Source organism: Ciona robusta, chromosome 3 (assembly GCF_009617815.1).
Source record: "Ciona robusta chromosome 3, ASM961781v2".
Taxonomy (NCBI): domain Eukaryota; kingdom Metazoa; phylum Chordata; class Ascidiacea; order Phlebobranchia; family Cionidae; genus Ciona; species Ciona robusta.
The window spans coordinates 5,123,627-5,147,981 of NC_143237.1; the positions used below are offsets into that span (position 1 = coordinate 5,123,627).

General features: G+C 35.7%; 3 protein-coding genes and 1 long non-coding RNA gene across 11 annotated transcripts; 1 reads left to right on the forward strand and 3 right to left on the reverse strand.

Annotated features, from left to right (window-relative positions):
* Nucleotides 1-1,707: 1,707 nt before the first annotated feature.
* LOC149738429 (cilia- and flagella-associated protein 20) lies at nt 1,708-4,378 on the reverse strand. Of its 2 annotated transcripts, XM_089873767.1 has the most exons (5): nt 3,858-4,378; nt 3,264-3,455; nt 2,907-3,095; nt 2,596-2,703; nt 1,708-2,477 (listed from the first exon to the last, which is right to left on the reverse strand). In XM_089873767.1, exons 1-5 carry the CDS (start codon nt 3,939-3,941, stop codon nt 2,472-2,474), a joined length of 579 nt encoding a protein of 192 aa, XP_089729893.1. In that variant the 5' UTR covers nt 3,942-4,378; the 3' UTR covers nt 1,708-2,471. The 2 variants fall into 2 exon arrangements, with proteins under 2 accessions (XP_089729893.1, XP_089729892.1); XM_089873766.1 differs by lacking the exon at nt 1,708-2,477 and having other exon boundaries at nt 2,587-2,703.
* A 410-nt stretch (nt 4,379-4,788) lies between these two features.
* On the forward strand, nt 4,789-6,027 carry LOC149738430 (uncharacterized). The gene is made up of 2 exons (XR_016384543.1): nt 4,789-5,031; nt 5,122-6,027. It is a non-coding gene; the product is annotated as an uncharacterized LOC149738430 (long non-coding RNA).
* On the reverse strand, nt 5,765-13,922 carry LOC149738431 (casein kinase II subunit alpha). Of its 5 annotated transcripts, XM_089873746.1 has the most exons (14): nt 13,376-13,915; nt 12,666-12,777; nt 12,088-12,192; nt 11,939-11,992; nt 10,267-10,317; nt 10,135-10,194; nt 9,608-9,691; nt 8,766-8,876; nt 8,353-8,454; nt 8,061-8,161; nt 7,772-7,920; nt 7,387-7,476; nt 6,787-6,827; nt 5,765-6,026 (listed from the first exon to the last, which is right to left on the reverse strand). In XM_089873746.1, exons 1-13 carry the CDS (start codon nt 13,468-13,470, stop codon nt 6,814-6,816), a joined length of 1,128 nt encoding a protein of 375 aa, XP_089729872.1. In that variant the 5' UTR covers nt 13,471-13,915; the 3' UTR covers nt 5,765-6,026; nt 6,787-6,813. The 5 variants fall into 5 exon arrangements, with proteins under 5 accessions (XP_089729872.1, XP_089729868.1, XP_089729871.1 ...); XM_089873742.1 differs by lacking the exon at nt 6,787-6,827 and having other exon boundaries at nt 13,376-13,916; XM_089873745.1 differs by lacking the exons at nt 6,787-6,827; nt 10,135-10,194 and having other exon boundaries at nt 13,376-13,922.
* Nucleotides 13,923-14,500: 578 nt separating this feature from the next.
* LOC149738432 (TOX high mobility group box family member 4-like) lies at nt 14,501-22,660 on the reverse strand. 3 transcript variants are annotated; one of them, XM_089873731.1, is made up of 14 exons: nt 22,464-22,660; nt 17,980-18,064; nt 17,843-17,907; nt 17,636-17,677; nt 17,469-17,569; nt 17,164-17,269; nt 16,815-16,895; nt 16,444-16,579; nt 15,962-16,242; nt 15,640-15,738; nt 15,434-15,529; nt 15,291-15,362; nt 14,967-15,127; nt 14,501-14,882 (listed from the first exon to the last, which is right to left on the reverse strand). In XM_089873731.1, the coding sequence occupies exons 3-14, from the start codon at nt 17,843-17,845 to the stop codon at nt 14,828-14,830; spliced, it is 1,233 nt and encodes a 410-aa protein (XP_089729857.1). In that variant the 5' UTR covers nt 17,846-17,907; nt 17,980-18,064; nt 22,464-22,660; the 3' UTR covers nt 14,501-14,827. The 3 variants fall into 3 exon arrangements, with proteins under 3 accessions (XP_089729857.1, XP_089729856.1, XP_089729855.1); XM_089873730.1 differs by lacking the exon at nt 22,464-22,660 and adding an exon at nt 18,324-22,156 and having other exon boundaries at nt 17,843-17,904; XM_089873729.1 differs by lacking the exon at nt 22,464-22,660 and adding an exon at nt 18,324-22,156.
* Between the last annotated feature and the right edge of the window lie 1,695 nt (nt 22,661-24,355).

Consider the following 24,355-nt stretch of genomic DNA (forward strand, 5'->3'; position numbering starts at 1 on the left):
TGTGAGCACAGTATAAAATAATAGCATAGCATTAATCATGTTGATATACAGACTCTGGTATTAATTAACCCTCATAAAATTTAGAACGTAAAATGATTGAAGGTTTGGTAAAAAATGTGTGTAAATACGCTTTGTAGAACTCCAGTACCATGTGTTGGCTTGTAAACGTTTGTTTTTGTGAATTTGGATAAACCGTAATCACGCAGTATTATAGGTAATGTTAGAAGTTAATATTATTCATCTTTGTGGCGGCTGCATAATGATTTATTGCAAGCGGTAAACTAAAAGAGCGAAGAAAAACGACAGAGGCAGATTTTATACGGAAGATAACGATAGGAAAAAGACACTCGTCAACGCTCCGACGCACACGGACGCTATTTGTGCAGTTTTAAATCTGAAAATTTAGTCTAAAACATAAATACATTTTATGATTTGATTTCGATTCAGAGATTAAAGAATAAATGATTACTGTTTTAAAATAATAAAGAATATGTAAAATAGAAACATATATTTTGAACAGGTAAGGAATGCGAAATATATTAGGCTATAAGGTGCTAACAATATATCAGTGGCTCATCTGGTATAAAAACGTATAGTGTATTTCCAACGTTTCGTCTTCCATACTGCGAGACTTCATCAGGGAATGAAACGCAACAGTTACTACAAGCGAAAAGCAGAAAAGGTGAGAAAAGGGCGATATTAACGTGATAAGGGCACTGTAAGGAAGAGACGGTGAGAGGGCAAAAACGCACAACGGCAGTCCGTGAAAAATTGGAAACAGAAAAAAAAAGATTAAACTATTTTCATGGCTTCATAAATAAACCTAAATATTTCGTACAGCTTGACTTTGTCTTACAAAACTAGTTTTTGTTTTGTGAAAAAACTGACGCATAAACATGAGGAAAATAGGCAGAGTTCAATATTACTTTAATTTGAGATAAAAAACGACGAAAAATATCGTTCTGAAGTTGTGCATATAATGTTTACAAGGCAAAGAAACTAGCACAGTTGGTTAAATTCAGAATACTGTCAATTTAAATATATTTCAACGTAATATCCCATCTTCTTCCAGTGTTGTTTTGTAGGTTGCTATTGTCTCTGTTAATATCCCATATGTTGTTTTCATTATCCCGGCGCCGTGGTATCGTGGTTAGCGCGCCTGCCTGTAACCCAGAGGTAATGGGTTCAAGGCTCGACGCTGCTACCATTGTTGGCGTATATGTGTCCTTGGGCAAGACACTTAACGGCAATTGCTCCAACCCTGTGGTCACTAATGGGTTGTCTAAATTATCAGCCATACATAAAAAAAATCCCAAAAAAATAATCACCCACCAAGCAACATACATGGTAACTCGTAAGCTGGCACGAGGTGTTAAACCCGTGTGATAACGACTGTCGTTTTCCGGCCACGCGAGGATAAAGTAAGTTACATTCAATTCAATTCAAATTGTCCGCTGGCGCGACAACAACTTTCTTTGGGATTTAATAATGTACAAGATTACGCCGGTATTTTTCTATTGTTTACTCCAATCTGTCTAGCACTTACACTAGGAAGTCTGGAAAGTCTATCGTTCAATTTACATAACTACAAACGCTTTTGTATGTGAATACAATGTACACTTAATGGTCATATTTGCGCAGTCATCGGTCCGCTGTCACATTTCCTAGCGAGAACAGAGCTTGGCGACGCACGTGCAGAGCAAACACCACTGGTAATAATCGTGTAATAACGAACAACGAAACAGCCAAAAACCATATTATATAGAACAATTTAATGAAACGCTAAAGGTAGATGTTTTAACGTTGTGCCAAAAATTAATTATATAACAATATATTACGCCGCGCAGCACAAAATATATCGCTGAGAATGGAAAGAAATGAACATGTATAAATATGTATACTGTTGTTGGTGGTTAGGTGTGGGAAAATAATTAAAAAACGTGGATACTTCCAATGTTTAAACTCGTACTACCGACGCAGTGTAGGAATGTAGCAGCAGTTATGTGTCCATTGAGCGAATGCGCGCTCAGTTAAGGAACTCAAGGTTGCTTTTCGCAATAAAAAATTGTGGTACACATTTCAGCTACATGACGGTATGCTGCGTACAGAGAAAAATCCAAACGACCAGTTTGCACTCTGTGCTGAAAATGGAGACATCTTGTGGGCAAAACAAAAAGTTGGTAACAGTAACAAAACACCCACACCCAAGCACATTAACACACATTACCACCGAATTAAAAGCATAAGTAACTTTTAAGGGTGCTGTGTTGTGTTTATGGCACTTAATAGTGCAAATGGGGCTGAATAGTTTACATAAAAGTACACTGTTGTTGAAAAAAAAGCTTTAAATCCTTTATTAAAAAGCCACAAAACAACAGAATGCTCCTGCAACGTATAAATGGAAACTAATAAAAAAGTGTTTTAACTTGCAGATTAGAAGTTGCAAGATCTGTTCTGTTGAGATGATTCGTCTATGTCTGAAAACAAGTAAAAAAAAACAGTTTAAAATCATGACTTTTCTATTTAAATGACAGTGTGAGTAGTTAAATACAACCAAAGCAATAAAAATCCAGGCATATTGTTGGATCATCTTACCTTTTTATTCTGGACCGGTAAATAAAGTTTGAACTCTGCTGGAAGTTCATCTTCTGAGTACAACCGATCTGAGAAGTAAACTCTTCGAATGCGACAATTTGCATGAATCTGTGCAACAAGAAGTTTTGTTAAGCTTGTTTAAACTTTGGGGTATATAAATTCGGTGTAATTTTAAAAATAAAGAGGAGAATAGTATACAGATAAAGAAACATATGAAAAAGCACTAAGTTTATTACTATCAGGTTCAGTTAAGTTAAGATAGACTGTTGCCAAACTGCCAAGAAACAAATTTAAATGTTTTATATTCACACCTGAACTCGTAGAGTTTCAATGTAGTTTGTGCCGTAAGCTCTCCTGGTGAAATCGGAAAGGTTAAACTGAATCTGGTTCCAACCATCGTCGAGCCTCATGGGCATTGTGCAAATAAATGGCTTCACTCGAGTCGTGCTTTGGTAGTTTGATGCACGAAATCGCCTTCGGACATTCTTGTCGTCTAATACCTTGTGGAAAAATAACATATATAATTTTCATACTATAGCAAATCTAAAAGCTCTGAACAGTCTAATTTTAGAAAAATACTAGATGTTTAGTATAAAATTGTAAACTAATGAAAATCAACATATATATTCAATGGGCTGCATATTTTTACAATCTCAAGTTCATTTTACCTGAACCTCAAATGTGAAATATTTCTTCAAGTTCTTAATTATCATCACTAAGAAAGGAAGTTTGATTCCTAAGGTTTTGTTTGGGTCAGCAGGGCAGGTGATGAAGGTTGTGCTAACATTCGTGCCTTCAATTTCAAGAACCAGTGACTGAATGTCATTATCTGTGATTCGTTTGATGTGGCCGTTACGAACCTGAAATAAAAGTTAACTTCTCAGTTAAACCGATAAATCACTTTTATTACGCTAGTTAATATCCATTGAGTTAATACATAGAGAAGTTATTTATAAAGCCATAAACCATAAGTGTTTGCTGTATCCAATCCACATAATACGGCAACCTCGTAAAACTGTAATTCGGAGAATACCAAATTTTATCATACAAAATACAATAGATTCTATTAAATAGAATGAAACTTAGTACAATTGATACTTTAAAATACCAACAGTTTTAATATAATGTATCGAAGACAATTAAAAGAAATAGTTTCATATTTAATTTATAGCATAATGTTCTACTTTAAAGTATTTATTATAGTACAGCAGTAACATTATCTTTTGTGTAAAACAAAGTTTGTTACTTTTTCAGTCACTAACCTTTTTATCCCATATCTGTAAAGGTTTACTTCCGATGCTATATAAAATTGATAAAAACCCGCTTTGAAATGTGTTTTTAAACATCTTGACGCTTGTGAAAACTAAATGGAGCTCTATTAATTAATGCAGAAGCTCCTGTTGGGCTGCTGTTATTAATTTCGCTGCGAACACAACAAAACCTGCGGTAGCAATAAGCAAGGACCAAGAAAGATGCTCTCTTAACGGACTGAACTAACACATTGCCGGGGACGTCACGGTAGTAACGGTTTACGTTTCCATGAAAAAGAATCGTTGTCAAGCCAGCTTGCGGCTGAAATTGACAGTAACTATGCTGCCTAACGACCAGATATTCATCCGCGAGAAAGTAACTTGTAATCTACCGCCTTTCCGCATAAATAAAGTTGTATCTTTTTATTCTAAATCCATTAATACGTATAATTAAACGTAAATATAATATAAAAAATATTATTTAATACTAAATATAAAGAATATCGTTTCTTAGGATCTATGCTCATTTTAATAATGGTTGCCATGGACGGCGCACGAGGATTGGGCGATTGAAATGAGATACGCTACGTCATAAGTTGCTAAGGAACCGCAAGATGTGAAGTGGAGCGTGACAGAGCGTAAACAATAACAGCGCGGCATAGAAGTAGTATATTGGAGCATTTCAACAACTTTTCCGACTTAAATAAGTTATTGTATAGTAAACTTATAATACTTATGTGAAGTATTATATTTATGTGTTTCAAAAATATAATTTTCCAAAAAAAAGTTGCAAAAATTCTACAGAAATTACAATTGTGGTTGCAGTAATTTACAGAACTACATCATTGGGTGTAATAAACTGAAACACCCTGTCTTGAAATAAAAAAGTTAAACAACTAAATAACCTTTTTGCGCAGATGGCGTCTATGGATACATGTAACTATATACATATCGCACGCTCCAATGCACTGCGGTTTTGTAAGTACGGTACGAAGCTGCTTTAAAAAGGCGGCGGTTTGTTAGCTCTGGAAACAAGAGCCAAGCGAAGCTGTGAGCGCTGTAGATAAATGAGCACTTAATGGAATAAAGTTCTTTGCAGCTTATGTAACGTATAGTACAGTGGAAATAGACTTATGTCTGTTAACGTTCAGATGGAATCGTTGCTTCACAAACAACACAAGGAATTGTAAGTTTATCTGAGGTCAATACTGACAACAGAAAATGGCCGGTTGATTTTACCTTTTGAATGTAAACTACCCCAAATTTATTGTTCCAGAGTCAAACGTCATACTGTCTTAGAAGAGGAAATGTCACGAATTTGTGAAAACGACAGAAGTTTGGAAAAAGTTCCAGATTCATCAACAGCACATGAACGTAACATCGAAATATGGAGGAGATGCACAAATGCTTACTCTCAAATTAATAAGAATAAAGCTTTCATCGAGTTAAGTAACCACAAAAGCTTAAAAGAAAAATATGAAAAGATGGTGCGCTCACAACAAACAAAGAAACCTGTTTGATGAATGATCATCATGTTGCAAGGGCTTACTGAGATTACCCATACTGCAATATGTTTCGTTTTACTTTACCAATCAAAGTAAAAATGGTCAATTTAAGTTGGCAATACATGTCACTGCATTTGTACTACTTCATAGTTTCATACACTGGGTTGTTTTGTCTGATTTTAATGTGTGGAACATTTATGCTAGCCATAAAGAATACTCCAAAAATACACAATTATTGAGTTGGCATGAGTTAAAACATACAAAGAAAACATTAAGGAGGTGTTTGGGAGAAACATCAAGAGAATGGGCTGAAGATGTGACTGTAATAGATCCCCAAAAATCATATTTTTTACATTTGTGATGAAAATGGCAAAGCAGTATACATTCAAAACATAAGACACAACATACAAAAGCTTAAATGGTCATGAAATTTATTTCGTCGATCGAAATTCAATGGAAATGTTTTTTCTGCACACTGAAGGCAACTAAATGCCAGAAAAAGCACGGCAAACATGCCATCTTGACAATAAGCAACACCAATTTTTATAGACGGTTATATGTTGAAATGCTTCCAAGGCTTAATTCATTGATTGAGCTGTGTTGGATTGTCGGATGGAACCGCCTGGGGAATCCTTTAGGACTCCAGTTGTGCTAGTTATTCCACCAAGGCACATTCCTTAAAATAAAAGTTGAAAAGGAATTTAGTATTTTTTAACTATATAAAACTCTTATTTAATATGTACAGTATGAATGTAACAGTCGTCAGTTGTGTTATAATTTTCAACCATGGTATGTCAAGATACAATACCATGTGGTTTGTGTTGATTGAATACAAAAATAATGATTTTATATATTGACCAGCCAAACAAGTTCAAATATCTTTTAAAATAAACATTTAAAAAAATCCAATATTTAACAGCAGAAAAATAAACTGTCTATAACAGAAATGAGGTGCCAATTTTCACATAATCGATGTGCTTAAGATTTGTAGAAAGCCCAGTTTCACCTGCATGCTGCACTGGTTATACAAATGTTTTAAAAGGAAATTTGGTATGCATGATAAATGTAATTTATCCCAGAATCAAGAAGCAGGTAAGTGAAACAAAAGCAAATCTCTTCGCTTTTGTTGTTTTAAAAACAAAAAACAACTAATTTAATGTTCACTACACAGCCAAAATTACCAACAAAAGTTCCAGGCACAAAAATACATCAAGCAGAAGTAAAGCAATGGGATGCAGGTTATTTTTAGCTTCTAAATCAGCGCTGCAACAAAAGCATGCTCCAGGTACAGACAATTCCCAAGCAGAATCACCAATTAGTCAGCTCAGCATTACATGCAATTAGTTTGTGCTATTTTTTCATTTTTAGCAGCGACAGCAAGTCAATACGAGTTAACATTCTGTGATTAAAAACCACGCTGCATAACCTCGGCCTACCTATGTACAAGTGATGTGAGTGTGATGTTATAGTCGCATGCCTGCATAAAAATATTACAACATTAACAGTGGTAGTCTTGCGGCAATTAGATTTATACCGCATACTGTACTTAGACACCGCACACAGTTGTATCCGACAGGAATACATATGACCACTTAGCAACCGTTTGATTCAGTCTATTATACATTTGCTCCATGTATAGTTAAGTTGGCTGGACCACCTGTGTTTTCCAAAATACAACAGCTATAGCTGTCTTGACAACAGGTAAACAGAGTGGCTTGTACTCAAAACTGGTAGAGAGAAACGAACCAACAAAACGTGACTCGTGTTACGGTTTTGCGTTTGACAAGAAGTTTTTATTGATCATTGCATTAATATTTAACATGATGCTCATCGCACACAGATCGAACCCAAACCAAAATCCACTGCAAACTCGACAAACACAATCTTGTTTTCAACATGGGTAGTATTGGGAGTTGGGACAAAATCATATCAAAGGTTCAACTAATTATATAAGTGTTGAGACTTATACTAACAAATGTTGGTTAAACACATGTGCAGGTTTGTTTATGGTAAGACAGGGTGTATTTTCTAACTACCTGATCCCATTTGAACTTGGCCGAGTTGGGTAGAAGAAGAAGGCAAAGTTGCATTTGATGAAAGACCTCCTTGATCCTTAACAACTGGGTCTGAAGCAGAAAATAATAGTTAGATATTGTATTGTCTCTTCTTAACATACATTATACATGTTCAATGCAAGATTGTTAGAAATGTTTCACACCATGCAAGGTTAATTTTAAGTAATTTATTATGTTTTTGGTTTACTAAAACCAAACAAATTAACAGTAAATGAAATGAAAGGCTCCAGTTTCTGCCCTACATTCTTACGTGTTTTTTATAAATGGTAGGAGAGAAGTGTGCATGAAATAAAAAATGGTATGCGAAAATTTAATGAAAACAATATATAAATGTTTGTAAACTTACAAAAGTAGGGGTGTTCCATGGATTCACGAGCAGTGAGTCGTGCTTGGTGATCATACTTGATCAATTTATCGAGGAAGTCAATCGCCTCTGGACTTACAAGATGCTGATTGTCGCTGTGAACAAATCTCTCCCATCTCTTCCGGGAGTGTCTGAAGGGCAAAAGGATGATTACTGGATACCATTGCACAACTAGCAAAGGAACAGACAACTAACCTTTTCCAAATAGTTCATTAGACCAAATAGTTCATTAGAATAAATATGATAAAAATCAACAATATGCAAAAACTACCTTCCAAGTATATCATTGAATCTTGGATCTAACTCAATGTTGTATTTGTCAAGATATTCATACAAGTCTTCAGTTCCAAGAACCTTGGCTATGCGAACCAGCTAGAATATCAAATAAACTTTTAATAGCTATTGTTGTATAAGTAAATTTAATTATTTTACAAAGCGAATTAAAACTTAACAGTACAAAATACAAGAAAACAGCTGTATGTAACATCCTGGGTATCGAAAGATTTTTCATTATGTGATGTACATATAAACAACATGTATATAACTTTGAATTGTGCATTTACCTGGTCATAATTGTCATGGCCATGAAAGAAAGGTTCCTTTCTAAATATCATTGAAGCAAGCATGCAGCCCAGACTCCACATGTCAAGTGAGTAATCGTAAAACTGATAAAATCAGAACATAGCATTAGTTTGAGTAACCCGAGGCTATGAGAATTAAACAATTTAATATTAAAAGATCACGATTTCTTAAAATTAGCGACTCTTTCTGTGAATATCCTAGCAAGTTTTCAGTGCTTTACGTAAAGTACCTAATGGTTTTTCCAGTTGTGTAACTACTATAACTCATTTTAAATGTGGGAACAAAATTTATGACATTTTTGTATAAACATGACTTATCAGTGTTTGCCACATTATGTTATTATATTATGTTTAATTGGATGTCATATGTTTCCAACAATAGTTATCCAAGTTACTTGGTAGTCCACAAGAAGTTCAGGTCCTTTAAAGTATCTAGATGCCACTCGAACATTATATTCTTGACCAGGGTGGTAGAACTCAGCTAATCCCCAGTCTATTAAACGAAGCTGTAAAACATAAAGTTGTTAATGTAATGCAAAGACCATGTCTAACCTAGCTTTTCAATATGGAATTAGGAATAACATAAACTGCTTGTCATAATGTTGAAGCTAATTTTCCACACAATGTTACGTGCATGCATTATTTCTCAATAACTACAATTATGAGATACCCAGTCTTCTACTATTTTCCATGATTCCGCATAAGTGTATTCATAACAACAGGCTATAAATCTTAATATCTATTACTGAGTCACAATCAATTATTATTATATCAACATTATTTTTATTATGTATACACTAACAGTATAAATGCTAAATGTCACAAACATATTTCTTGAGGTCCTTGGTACTGGGATTTAGGCCAGATTTGGCCCATTCCCCCAACACCGCGTAATACCATTTAGGTCTTTTAAGCTAACCATATTTTTAGCACCATTTTTTATCCTTGTGTGCCTATGAGTTACCACACTTCTCAACTTTGTGTATGAGTTTTGCTTTGATATGGCCTATGGCTTATAATTTGGACAACCCATAGTGACCGCTGGGTTGGAGCAATGTCCGTTAAGTGTCTTGCCCAAGAACACATACGCCAATTAGTGTTAGTAATGCCGTCAAGCATCAAACCGGGGACATTTTGGTTACGATGCAGGCTCCCAAACCACTGAGCCACGGCACCGAACCAAACATTTATACTTACACTAAAGCTTAAACCATAAAAATTGACAACAAAATATTACCTTTCTATTCTCATGGTCGATCATAACATTGTGTGGTTTTACATCTCTGTGCATTATACCCATACTGTGGCAGAAGTCAAGTGCCTGGAAAAACAAATATTATGCTGTTTATTCATTTGAACTACAGTACAGATATAACAAGCAATTCAAAGGTGCTGATTATAAAGTCAGGCCTAGGAAGTCGGGTATAATTTCATTAAATACCAGGCATGTATATAAACCAGCAAATTACACAGACATAATTATCTGTGTTTGAAGTTAGCTAGTTTTTCTGCTTTGTAAGCTAGTTTTTCTGCTTTGTAATCCAATTTAAGTATTAAGTCCAATGAAGCATGGAAATTTTCACCATTAAGTATTTGTATGGTAACTTTCACGTTATTCTTACATTAATGCTGTGATACACATATAAACAGAAGTGTAGATTGGGCTATAAAGCTTTGTCAACGAAATTTAAATATTGGATAGAATGTAAACAAGGACCATGAAAACTAGGGGTGCGCTTCAAATTCAAAGTAATGAAGCTTTACCTTTAGTATTTCGAACATATAGTATCGGATGTCATAGTCTGTTAATGTCTGGTACAATTGCTGGAAGAAAAAATAATTTAGTATAAAATTTAGGTGGTATATGGCAAGTAAGGAAGTAGTTCACCACATTACCTTGAAGTCAATATTATTGACATGTTCGAACACCAACGCTGGAGTTCTGGACTGCAATGAAAACAAAACACATTAACGATAATAACCACTAACTCACATGAACAATTTTTGCCATGTACAAGTTATAAATTATTGACGTGTAGACACCAGCCATACTATACACAATACCCGTGTGACATATGAAATTACTGATATGCCTTTTGACAAACATTGTTGTTTATTTATTATAATTGAGAAATTATACTGAATACACATAGCTCGTTGTTGAGCAATTCGGAAAAAAAACAAAAATTCTTAGCTATGTGTATAATAAACCACAATGAAAATGTTTGACAATTTAATCTAAAGAAAAATCCAAGTTCTCAAACTGCACAATATACTTTTCAGGAACAAGAAACTACAACCGATGTGTGAGCACATGCATGGTTTTCGCAGCTTGTTATACCGTCACACATCGTAAATACTTGTGTAATACACATAATTCTACTGTGAACAAGGGAACAATCCAAGATTGAAACTTGGCAACGATAACAAATTGAGAGATTTTAATGCCAGGCAACATGCTCATTAAGTGTTTAAAAAGATATTTAACAGTACAACTAAATGTGTAATAAAGTTGTTAAATTAGGCATATCATATATAGATAAAATATATTAGAGTATTTTTTTCTGTGAAGTACAGATATTAAAATGTCTTACAAAACCTGGCATATTGTTTTGGTTGTATATATTGCTTTTAGTGATTTAACACTAGCCACAACAACAACACCACACCATTTTTTATTTAATTAAATACTTGAAAATGAACCTTTATATTATATTTTATTTTTAAAGTCTAGCCTTTTAACTTTTAAATAGCTGCATCAAACAATAAACATATAATTTACAGATACAATACAAACATTAAATCTTGTGTATGCCTGTAGGCAAAAGGCAGGGGCTTTCTTTTAAACCTCATTGTGTTATCAGATTATGGTGATGACAGGCATCTGTACCTTGACACAAGCCTGCATCTGTAAGCTTATTACTCATGCTTAGAAACTCAGACTCTGGTAGTAGGTACATTGGGAGCAACATTCCCAATTTGATATGTGTGGCGCTATTCGCCTCACATCAGATAACAAAGATTAGGATGTTTTCTAGATTTATAAAACACTAGAAAAGTTACATATCAAAAGCAAGCCACCCTTTGCCATGTTCAATCATTACATTAAGTTCTAACTTCACCTGCCTAGATATAAAATACTTTGAATCTAAATAAGTTAACTGTTGATACACATTTTACACTCGCTTATTTGTGTGAAAGTAAATTTAGAATTTAATTTGGATCCCTGAATGTATAAGTTATATTCAATGACTTGTTAATAAATGATCAGCTTTGAATTTTGCAGGGGACAAACAATTTTAAAATTGATGATTTATATTGAAAATTAGCAAGGCAAGTAGCAGTGTACCACACATACCTCTTTCATTTACATGTATATTCCTAACTTGCATACACTGGCTAAAAATCACCCTAAATCATTATACCATACTGATTGACTATAAAAAATATTTTAGTTAATAAATCTTATGTTTGCCTGATGAAACAAGCATCACAAAAAATGCAGAAACACTCTTTACTACATTAAATCGTGATCAGAACATTTAAGTCTACAAGATGCTTCATTTACCAACAGACAGCTGTTTCTTATAAAAGAATTCACCAGAGTAAATTGGCCCATGACCTATAATTGGATGATTAAGCACGACAAAAACGTTCTATAACAGCTATGCAGGTTACGAAACATGGCGCACAATTTTATTTCCAAACACCACTCACCACTGGATCTTTCACAATGTCAAGGAGTGTGATAATGTTGGGGCCACCTCCTCGTAAGTTTTGCAAGATTTTAATTTCACGTTTGATTTTCTTCGTCTTTACAGGCTAAAATTGACAACAAAAAAAACATTTACACAGTTTCTCAAAATGAATTTTACAAATTGTTTAAAACAGCCGTTAGATCTGTTAAAGCTAATCAAAGATTCTATCAAATTTAAGCCTATTGTACACAAAAGCAATATTATACAAAATTGTTAACCTTGTAGTAGGCCTATATAAAATACAGTTCGGATCCCAATGTACCAATACAGAATATTAGGTTCTAAAATATTTTAACTATAAAACAAAATAGTAATGTAGCGTTATTTTTTCAAAACATGCAAAGCAATGACTTTAACCTAAAAAACCTTGTCTGTAGAATCACATGAACGACATGGTTACTAGTAACAAAAACTTTAACAGGTTCCCATACATTTTTTTTCAAATGATTCAACTTATGTTTAAAAACAAAACAGAGGAATTGTAGGTAACTAAAGCAAAACTGACAAAGTATGAATTTAAAACTAATTAATTATTACCTTTAAAATTTTTATAACAACTTTTTTGTTGTCTGTAACGTTAAATGCTTCAAATACTTCACTGTATTTACCCCTTCCCAGTTTTCGAACAAGTTGGTAGTCATCCTGGTTTCTGAAAGAAATGTATGAATTTTAAATTAATGGTTAAAAAAAATTACTAAAATACCAAAAATACAGTTATGAATAAATAAAATACTAGTAAGAACACCGTTCCAAGTCTTCCAACATTAGTAACGCTAGGGATTAGGATTTCAAATCTAATCTGAAACAAAGAGCTACCCACAAATTAAAAAAACAGAATTTATCACCACCACGTACTGAAAATTGTGTACCTACTTCTCCCCATACTCCCTTGTAAAAAATACAATTAAGTAAAACAACGAAGAAAAAGCATTTTTTGAGTAAATTACCACCAATGATTATCATTGTTGGTAAATTTGCCCTTAGGCACATCACTTAACAACAATTTCTCCAACCCAGCGGTCATTAATAAGTTGTCCAAATTATCAGCCACAAATAAAACAATTAAAAATTTCCGAAAAATAACCACCCACAAAGTAACATGGTAACTGTATGCTGGCATGAGGTGTATGAACACCTGTGTTATAACCACTGTCGTTTCCCGACCACATAAGAATAAAGTTACATTCATTACACAAGTCAATCATAATGGGATATCAAAATATAATCAAATCGAAGTAAATATTCACCCCCAGTCAACGACATGTGATTCATAATCCCAATATTCTCTGGGTCGGTGGGTATTGACGTCGTGATAAACACGGGCACGACTTGGAATTGCCATTCTTTTGGCTTTGTGAGGAGCAATTTTTATTCAAATTAGCGACATTCACGTGGGAATTAGTATGAATTTCAACCAAGATCCCGTTGTCACTACTTTATCTCTAAGATGTAGAAACGAAAGAGAAATTGTGTGGGTTTGCAAAATATAATATATAAGGTAGGATTGAATGAAAAAACTTATATAGGCTATCAATATTAAGCACTATTCAAGAAATAAAAAAAATACTAACAGTAAAAAGCTGCTACTACAATTTAAAATTGGCTTAATATACATAACTGACACTGCCTGCATAAGTATGATGAACAACATTTACTATAGGCCTACAGTAGTATTCAAAATCGGATGTGTTTTTTTTAACTCAGTCTCCCATGACATTAGCGATATTTACTTGTCAAATTAATACGCCTACTATTACTACTATATTCTGTATTTTACTTCAACAAACCACATAAACCGCGTTGATGGTCGATGTAAAACGCGCTCGCCTCTGTCGCGAACGCCATCTCCATTGCTGACGTCATTTCATTGTGCGAAATGAACTTCGGGCACGGCTTCTGCTTGCCATTAGTTCAGATGGTTCGTAGGTCGCTTTGTATTTTTACCAGTACAATAGAAAATACCCAACGCGTAATATAAATACGCCGAGTACAGTTGCCAATTAAAAAAATATAAATATGACTTTAGCAGCATACTTATAGGTCCGGTGAAACGAGTTGAATGAAAATTGATAAAACTGGCGTATAACTTTATAGGAACAGTTTTGTCCACTATAACCAAAGCTATGTTTTGCTAATAACTTGGGAAAGGTTCACTAACCTACTGTGCATGCGCAGTAGCGTCTCGGCACATGCGCTATAGCGCCGATACAAATATATCAAACCGAGCGAATATATCACGACAGCTGATTAGGCAAATGTGTGTTTGGGATATCCCGCACCATCCAAAACTAAGCGATTGTTCCAACACATATTATACCGAAGCGGTTTAACTTAGGAGGGACATAGAAGAGATTTAATCAAATCACACGTGGTTCTTCTTGGATTCTTGTTAGAAAGGTAAACAACTGCGATTTTATTGCAAAATTTTGTTTCAAACAGAGAGAGACAGAACTTTCGGTTAACGTAATACCTGTAATATTTATCTGCTGCAAACGGGACACAATCGGTTAAGAAATGGAATGTGTATGGGATTTACTATCTATAATAAGTTGAATTGTATACTAGAAGTGTTTTAAAAAAATGAATTTATAGTACGTCCTGTTAAAAAAAAACTAAAGCAACAAGACGAACGACGTTAAACATGCTATAGGCACTGGCACGCAATAAAAGGCAGTGTATAAAGACAACGTGTTCAACAATCAATTCACAGAAGCGCTGACGGGACGAGCGGAAGTCCAGCCATCGAAAACATCTCTGCAAATTAAAAAAAAATTAAGAGTTTATTTTGTGTTATCAGTACGATATATACGGTAACCACGAAACGATCTTAAAACTTACCGGCAGTGTTTGATGACACATTCGCTCGAGCAGAATTCTTCGTCCCATTGCGGATCTGGTATGGCAAGATTACCACAGCCGGTGCGTAAACACATACGAACAGTTTGCTGAGTAGTTCCTTGACTTTCATGTAAAGATTCTTTGCTTTCAGAGATAAGAATCTTGAAAAATTGAAACAAAACGTTTTAAAGATTGTTGGGACTTTAAAAGCAGATCTAGTTTAATATAAAAAAATGTGGTGTTCCAATATATACATAGTCCAACTAGGCTTTGTTTTCTGGTACCACAGGGGATAACATTTGTACGGTTAAGTTATAAACCTACCGGTTCCCTATCAGAAGCGTCAGTTAAGTCGATTATATCAGTATTGCCCAACATATCGTTTATGGTGCCCACCTAAACACAGAAAAGTAAACGTTAAAGAACGGAAATCATTTAAGAGTTTGTTTCATAAAAGGTACATTTACCTCCTGTTGTTCGGATTGACCAATTGAGGCATTTTGTTCTTGAGTAAGAGTTTGTAGAATCGGTTGAACACTGCTCTGCTGCGACGTCATTTGCGACTGTGTTAGATGACACTTTAATTTAATAAACTGTCCACTCCGTTTGACTATTTACGACATAAATGCGCCAAAACAAGCAGTATTAAAAAGCCTATAAGTTGTCAACTTACACTTGTCGTGCTGACAGAAACGGACACGAAAGGCCGAATGACGTCGGTCATCTTTAGGATTCGGTTTCTGTTTTCCTCAAGACTGACGATGGTAGCGGCCTATGTGGAAACAAACGCGGTAAATACAAAACCAACTATTTAATGACCTTACAGCGCAGAAATAAGATTATTTTTTTATATCGCGTCATAAAGCACAAGCTCCAATAAAGTTATTGGAAATCTTAATAATTTAGTGCTGAATAAATTGCTCCTTAGGATCAAATGTTTAAGAACACATTATTAAAACAAACAGTTAAACTTTATAAAGTCTGGAGATTTCTACCTGGTTCGGTGGTAATACTTTGATAATTTGTCCTTTCGTTGGTAGAAACGCAATTGGAGAGTTCGCTTTTGGTACAATGTTACGTAGCTGTATAGGAGGAGGGGTGGTAGTTTCCCTTACTGAATTCTCCCTTGTTTGTGGCACTGCATGAACTACAACATGACATTGACCGTCACTTGAGGGCGGGTTAACCTTTATACCATTTGATGCCACGGAGGATGTTATAGTTTGTGGTGGACCAAGTGTGCATATTGGAACTGATGAAGCACTGCTGGATAGCCCTACATAACAAGTATTGCTGTGTTATTATTGAACTTAAGTGTACGTTTTACTTTCTTACAAAACTTTACTGACTTTTAAAATAAGGCTTTCGAATTATTTTGGTTTTATATGCACAGAAAATCAATCTTGATTGCTTTAATAAAGGTGATATACAAATCATCTTTTGGGTAATTAAATATCCACAGATTGAGAAAACTAACCTCGTAACGCAACATTCGGAGCGACTTGTAGCTGCGGTGGAGGAGGTAAACCGCTACCGCTAGACGTCGCTTTGTCCATCTTAATTTTAAGTATGGAGAGCGGCTGGCTGTCGTCGTCATCAGCGTCAAGACCTCCCTAATAAAATAAATGTAGATAAAGAAAAAATGTGATTCTAAAGCGGAGGTGTTATAACAAAGGAGACTTTAAAAGTTTGGGGTAAGTGGCAAAAATAAGGATTTAATTTATGAATAACAGGAACTTTGGTTTTTAAACCACTTATAATATTTACATAGGGTTACTTGGTAAGGTCAACGCCGATTATAAAAAGCTAGGAAGAGATTTACGATGCAACGCCCTTCATAAATCTTACCCTGGACACCAGATTAGCGCGGTAAGCTGCCAGCTGTTTAAGGTAGTCTCTTTTTGCAGTTTCCGTCTTCATTTTATAGATCTGTTGACGAAAACCTAAATATTTAATTCCGTTGATAAAAAAGCAACGAAAGTGGTTTTGGTGAGAACGTTTAAGAGGAAACGGCGCCACTGAGAGTCTGAGGCTATCACGTGATTAGATCAACATATGTCAAGTATAAAGTCATATGATACTCGGGTTCAAGATAAATAATTTATGTGACAAGGTTATGATAGCGAACATTATTCTTTTCTCCGGAGGCGAAAATGGCCGCGCCGGTTCCTAAAAACCGGCTACGACCGGTTAGTACCTGCTTCGCTTCCTCGCTCAAGCTGTCCCACATGGAAGCGACAATCTTTGAGATCTCGCCGAAAGTTGCACTCGGGTTGTCGGCTTTTATCGCAGCCTGGGTGTCCCTGGAGAATCGGCGAATCAATTTAACGAACAAAAACACATCAAAATTGCATGCACCCGTCAAGGGAAGCGACCGTGATGTTAACAAAGAGGCAAATTAGGGGTGGAACAATTGAAAATATCGTAAGAAAATAAATCACAACTTCGCTTATGAACATGTAAACAAAAAAGTCACGAAGAACAAACTAAATCGTGCCTAACCTGAAGAATAGAGCATACGCCGATACTGGCTTTTGTGGTTCATTGGCGCCCTTCTTTTTGCGCTTTTTACTCCCTTTCTTTTTAATGTCCGGAGAGTCGCCCTACAAAATAAAGACATGCGAAAATTGTTACACGCACGTTTCCCTTGAATTTAAAATTAAACTTACGTCGAGAAAATCGGCGTCCGGACTCGAACCTGAGTCGCCGTTCTGCAAAAGACAAAATACTAAGATGCACATGTTACCATAAAACTAAAAAAAGCGAAAAAAAGCTGTATACGACTTGTCTATGTTTATTGTAGAAACATGTATGTGGTAAAAATGGTAGAAAGTTTAGACACAGTAATAAGTTAAGACAGAAAAGTGTTTCCTTACCATGTTGCGTAGCTGTGGAGATACGTACGTCAGATGATGCACGGGTCCAGTGCGTGCGTTAACTGCTAAAAATAAAAAGGTGACATAAAGTTTAAGAAACAACATAGAAACAAAAAGTTTATTTTTTTGTTTGTAACCTGTATATGGCTGGTTGGCGTAAGATGGCTGTGTTGCAGTGCAGGTTTGGAATGACCGGAAATCGCCGGGAAAGTTTTGATTGACCTGTAAAATGCCTTATTAGCTGCATTGCTTGAAAACGCAAAACTACAATGTGAAAGCAGCGCATACAATAGTTCATTTGTTACAATCGGTGCGGGCAACTAAACACACAAACCGAGCCCGCGTATACCACAGAAAAAACGTAACGGCTCGTAAATGTTGGTACATACTACATATATGCTGCATTAGTTTCGTTTTATGTATAGACAGCTAATTCACCGTACCGGGATCGAAGGAATTAAGTTTTTTTTTTTGTTTCTACCTGTTGTCCTTGGTCCTGTATATATGTGGTAGAAGGCGTGGCGCCGTAAACCTCCCTATTACTGCTATTGTTGCAATTTAAATCGTAGTTTGGAACGTTGCTCTGCCACTGATTGCAATTTGACTGGTAATTATCTGACACCGTCGGGTAGGAAGAGTACGAGGTACACGGATACGAAGAAATCGGTAAAATCTGGTTTTGTGGATACGATGGCTGTTGTGGTTGCTGCTGGTTGGTGTTGGTGGTCGGGTAGTGCTGGTGGACTGGTGGTTTCTGCTGGTACGGGTGGTAGCGCTGGTTCGTTATGTTCACATACCCTCCCTGGTTCTGGTTGCAGGTGTAGGTCGGCATGTTTTGAGATTGCTGGTTCTGTATGGGATGGTTGTTGATGTCGTTGCTGTTGAAGCGCAAGTAATCATCTGGAAACGAGTTGAATTGTTGTTGTTGATTGGGTTGTTTCATTGAATCAGCCATCAGCGAATCATGAATAAACTGCTGTGTGACGTCATCGTCCATCATAAGTTGTAGCATCTTGAAATAACAAATCCTGAGCTTCTAACAAAATAACCCCTTATCTTTGCTAACGTAAACTATGCTGGTTGACTAGAAAAACAGGCACTTTGCTCGAACTAAAGGCACTTTGTTGTACGGTCCTTGAGTCAGTGGAACAGTTTATACGAAACTCTATTCACCGCGTTAAGTGCGGCACGCGTATTATGAGGAGAAACTACAGAAGAGCGGCATATGGCGGCGCAGATAAAGCCCTTATACTCTCCTTTCATCTATAAGTAAGGAAAAAAGGGGGAACTCTCGCTTACTCTCTCTCCACAACTCCGACCATGCGGCAATAACTTGCTTTTCAGTGGTATTTGATATGTTTCTGATTGGATTAGCATTACGACCGCAAAACTGGCGGCGCAAGTCAAACTTAAAACAAACTCGCATTCAAATTACATTGAAAAATAGAGCAGAAGTTCGGGGTAAAAATAAATTTGTAGACCAATACTATATGATAACACAGAAATTATTAAATAATTTATCAATGTAACGACCCATTTCGGTATATTTATTTAACACTGCAATGGCCGCAATAAAATTGTACCGCTAACTTAAAAATATGCAGCAATTTCAGGAAAATCGCTGTCACGTTTTTTATGTCACAGGTTACTTTCCATTTCTAGAACTCGTAAAAGACGATTAATAATTGAATATTGTACGCAGCCATGCGTGACGCAACACCTGCCGCTTCGAGGGCAGGTGCAGGAATCGCAATTGTTATGTCATAGTGGCGCCAGACTGGCGCGTGCTCGTCCTCAGGTCGCGGCCGAGAGTAAACAAAGATAAGGCGTAAACGTGTTCCGACCGGCGAATAACTGCATTTCATGCTTGTAAATTCTCTCCTCGAGACTTCGGGCGACGGAAACGGTGCAGAATTGGCTGGTTGGACCAGCGTTTGTCGCTGTCAATACGTGTTGATGAACAACGGCAGTTTGTGTCGCGTCGGCAACGTGTATTTACATTTCGCCTTCTGTTCGAGAATTAGCAAGACAAACACATTACGGAAAAGCAAACACGAAGCGATGACAAAAATCTCGACGTGGGATAGAAAACACAAAGCGTAGAAAAGAGAGAAAACCAATTTCGCGCCTTGGGAAAGCAAAGAAACCTACGGCGTGGCGAAAATATCAGGCATAATTCATCTCCGCCATTGTTTAGAGAATGGAACATCTGCCGCAAGTCGAAAAATCTCCAACTCGAAGCACATCAAAGCAGTTCAGCCATAAATCAAACAAGAGTGTGGTGGTCCGTAAGACGCGTGGCGCTCCGACATGCCATCAAACAACCATAATTAGAGGAGTTTAGATCGTTTAAAACCTAACTGCGCGAGTTATACGACGTTAAAAAAAATGGCGCTGTGTCACCCGCTCGTCTGGTAAATGCGATAGCATCAACCGATATATTCTCAATAACGTGTTGTGAACATTACGGTTAATTTAAGGAAATAGAGAAAAAGTATAAAGCTGGTCTAACTACTCATACCATTGTAATACCAACAAACCAGATATTAATGGATTGAGTTACGTAATTAGTCACATATATTAGAACAGTGCTCTTCAACCAGTGTGCACAGTGTACCCTAGGGTGGGTGCACCAAAATACGCCAGGGGTGCACCAGTGAAAAAGGGTATACAAAGGTGTATCACAACCAAAATTTTGAGCATTTTTTTGTCAAAATTTTGAACAATTTTAACAAATTTAGCCACTTTTCTACAGTTTTTTCCTTAGTTTTTGGCGCTATCTCTGCGAAACTGGTCTTCTCTTTAACCGCAAACAACCTGTTTCTAATAATTTTGACTAGCGCATATCTCCTTGATGAAGTCATTAGTTTTACTGTAAAGCAATCAGGGGTGCATAAGTTCGTCGCAAAAACTTTAGGGGTTAACCAACCCCAAAAAAGGTTGAAAAAAAGCACTGTATTAGAAAGTACTGTTATTTGTTATCTAAAGAAAAAAAACAAGAAAGACTTTTTAGGACAAACAAAGACTATTATTCAACAACAAACAGAGATTATGAACATGTAGTTGAAACAAATGAATGAATTGAATATTACATATACGTTAAGTACATTTGATTGTAAAGAGCCTTTAATTCTATATGGAGGAACCCTACACGCTACAGTACAACACGACATAATACATCCAAACCAAAGCAACACGTAATGCCAAACTCTAAATAGAAAAGTTTAAACATTTGTATATTTTGTTATTTGCTACGCCGAATCACATAGATGTACACATAATTTCTGATTTTGACAAACGTGTTAAATAAGTTTATGGTTCTCACTCACATTTAAAGTGTATTTTATTTTGTGTCCAATAAATTAAAAAGTTGCTCCTGACCTACTATTGAACTGTTGACCTGAACTATACCGCATCATTTATTTATACTGAAGCACAAAGCTTTATTAAAAAACAAAGTTTTAAGATTTAAAGATTCATGACACTGTGACAATCATTTGTGTAAGATCTATAGTTTTACCGGGTTGTCATTAAACTACAAGAAAGTAAAATTTGCATATGTAAATTATCAAGATCCAACTAATTGTATCTAAATCCCTGTGGTTTATAGTTAATGCATAAGCTGCTTTAGGAGTATATGGCTGCGCAAACACTAGCTCTTGCCACTTTTATATCTATTTTATTCTCTATTCTTTTCTGTATGGGTAAGGTATTTGGAAATTCTTTACTCTTGTTTGGGGTCCAGCACCCCAACCAAATCCACTTTTCTGTCCCGACTTGTGTTCGTTGTCCCACATTACCCCATCTACGAAGTCAATCTCAAGCCATTTGACAACTTCATTGGAAAATTCTAGTGCTCACAGCATGGCAGCCGGAAGTAGTCCGGCAGAATGTTTGTACTGCTTGCTTTCTTTTTCTAGGTAATTGTTTCTCTGCATGACTGTTAATTTGAACAACCCATTTTTGACCACTGGGTTGGACCAATGTCGGTTAGGTGTCTTGGCCTAGGACACATATGCCAACAACGATAACAACATTGAGCATCGAATACCATACCTTCGGTTATGATAAAATCACCCAAACCACGCCACCACAGCATTCTATTTGTCTTAGAAATTATTCCACTATTGCACAACCATGTTGGCATCTATTATCCTTATTTTCTTGTATGACATTTTTCTTTTACTCATAGTTTCATGACGTTGTTATAAATTGAGAATGAACTTTGAAATTTTTTCCACTATTAAAGAACCACTAGTATATAAAACAAATTGTTGAATCTGAATAAGTTACACATCCAAGTTTTACTTTTCACTATTAAAAGTCTTTCTTGCGGGATAAGTTGCTGTCCATCTTCACCTATTTAAGCAAGGAAGGAAACATCGAAAAAGAAAAGGATGAAAACAGTTAAGACGAGTTTAATAACAACTCAGTAAAACTACAGATTTGTTTAGTGTTTATTATACAAACAATACACACAGTACAGGAACCCTTGCTTTTAGACAGAAATGTGGTTCTATAATACATAAAAAGCATTTCTCATACAGTTATACCACCGGTACGTTAATGAAAATAAAGAAACTCCAAATCGTCGGAAATCGACACGAAGTGTTTTACTTACCCGAATCGTTTTATGATTTAGATGCAAGAGTAGGTTCTCGTGTCTCGATTTAATAAATTCCAAGAACTTTAACTTGAAGCAAAGATTGCAAATCAACGATTGTTTATCACAAACACGTTGCACCAAATTTTAACATAGCGATAACTGACAGATTTTCATAATAATGCATTTATTGACATTTTTAGGATTTCTATTTAAAAACGAAACACACATGAAAGTGCAAAAACAGATACGAGCAGATAAATATCACCAGAAAGGCATAAAAAACAGCACAGATATAATAGATGGAAAACACGCGTTGTAATAATGGAAAATAGATGTAAAGTTTAGATCAGAATCGGTGTTGTGATATATTTGTTCCGACTGTTGGATTTGTACCGGGCGCTATTGGGCATGCGCCGCAACGGTACTGCGCATGCGCGGTGAGTCAAAACGTATGCAATGACCACCCACTGAAGTCCAAATTTAATACAACTATTCGTTGAAAACGTTTTAGACACACACTTTCACATTCTGTAAAAGAGGGAATGTAAAACGTTATAAGCATATTTGACTTGATATATACAGTAGGGTGGGGGAAGATGGGACACTTTGTCATACGAGACTTTTTTTAATTTCTTTTTACGGACCCCCATTTAAAGATAATCAGGAAAATAAGGTTACAGAACTATTCGACAGTATTATCACGACTTTATAAAACGCCCGTCAAAGCTGATTACTGTTTTTAAATAATAAAAAAATATGTAAAATAGAAACAGTAAAATTTGAACAGGTAAAAAAATGCGAAATAGTAAGGTGCTATTTTTTAATGCTCGCTAAATCAAAAAGTAAAGCCAATGATTTTTTTTAGTTTGCGTGTGCGAACGAATAACCTATAGTTTGATAGCTTTATAAAACAACCTTGAATATTTTGTACAGTTTGATTTTGTCTCATAAAACTAGTTTTAGTTTTGTAAAAAAACACTGAGATATAAGCATGAAGAAAATGGGCAGGGGTCAATATGACTTTAATTTGAGATAAAAACAACAAAAAAATATTGGTTTAACGTTATATATATGAAGCTTACATGGCAAAGAAACTAGCACAGCCTGTTAAATTCGGTAGGTTAACAACAAGTTGCAGAATATTGCTAATGTAAATATATTTCAATTGAGAGTCCCGTCTTCCCCCACATTATACTGCTGTGCGGATCGCTAAATAACTCCTCGTGTGTTTTATTATATTTTATTAAATTGGTGTCAATTAATAAAGGAATGATAGTACTAATTCGTGGTATTACCCCAAAACCGTCATCTATTTTGATTTTGGAAATATTTGGCAATATTTGCTTAAGTGTCCCATTTTCCCCCATTGTACTATAAATGAAGAGAATTATAAAACTATATCCTCACAACTCCCATAGACCACCGTTAATTGTTTAAAACGTGATCAGGATACTTAGATATTATGTGCTAAAGGTGTCCCATCTTCCCCCACCCCACTATATAACACTTTTCTCAAACAGAATGCCTTATACACACCATACTTTTTCTTATTTATTGTAAAATTACTTGGAAAGGCATGCTGTTTAAAATGCAAACTGAATAGTTGCCTCAGTTGACCAGTGTCGAAATATATTTGTTCCGATTGATATATGTGTAAAGGGCGCTATTCCGCATGTGCCAAAACGCTACTACGCATGCGCAGTAGGTCGGAACAAATACCATGACGACCCGGTCCAAATTTATTACGACCCTCCGTTGAAAAGGTCCTACACGAGGTAGTGGATCAAGGTGATCTTTGGAATTCAAAAATTATAGCGGCTACTTTGGATATCTTCTACTGGTGCTACTCACATAAAAGTTGTGCACTGTAGCCAAAGAACATCTGTTTACTTTGCTATAGCCTACTT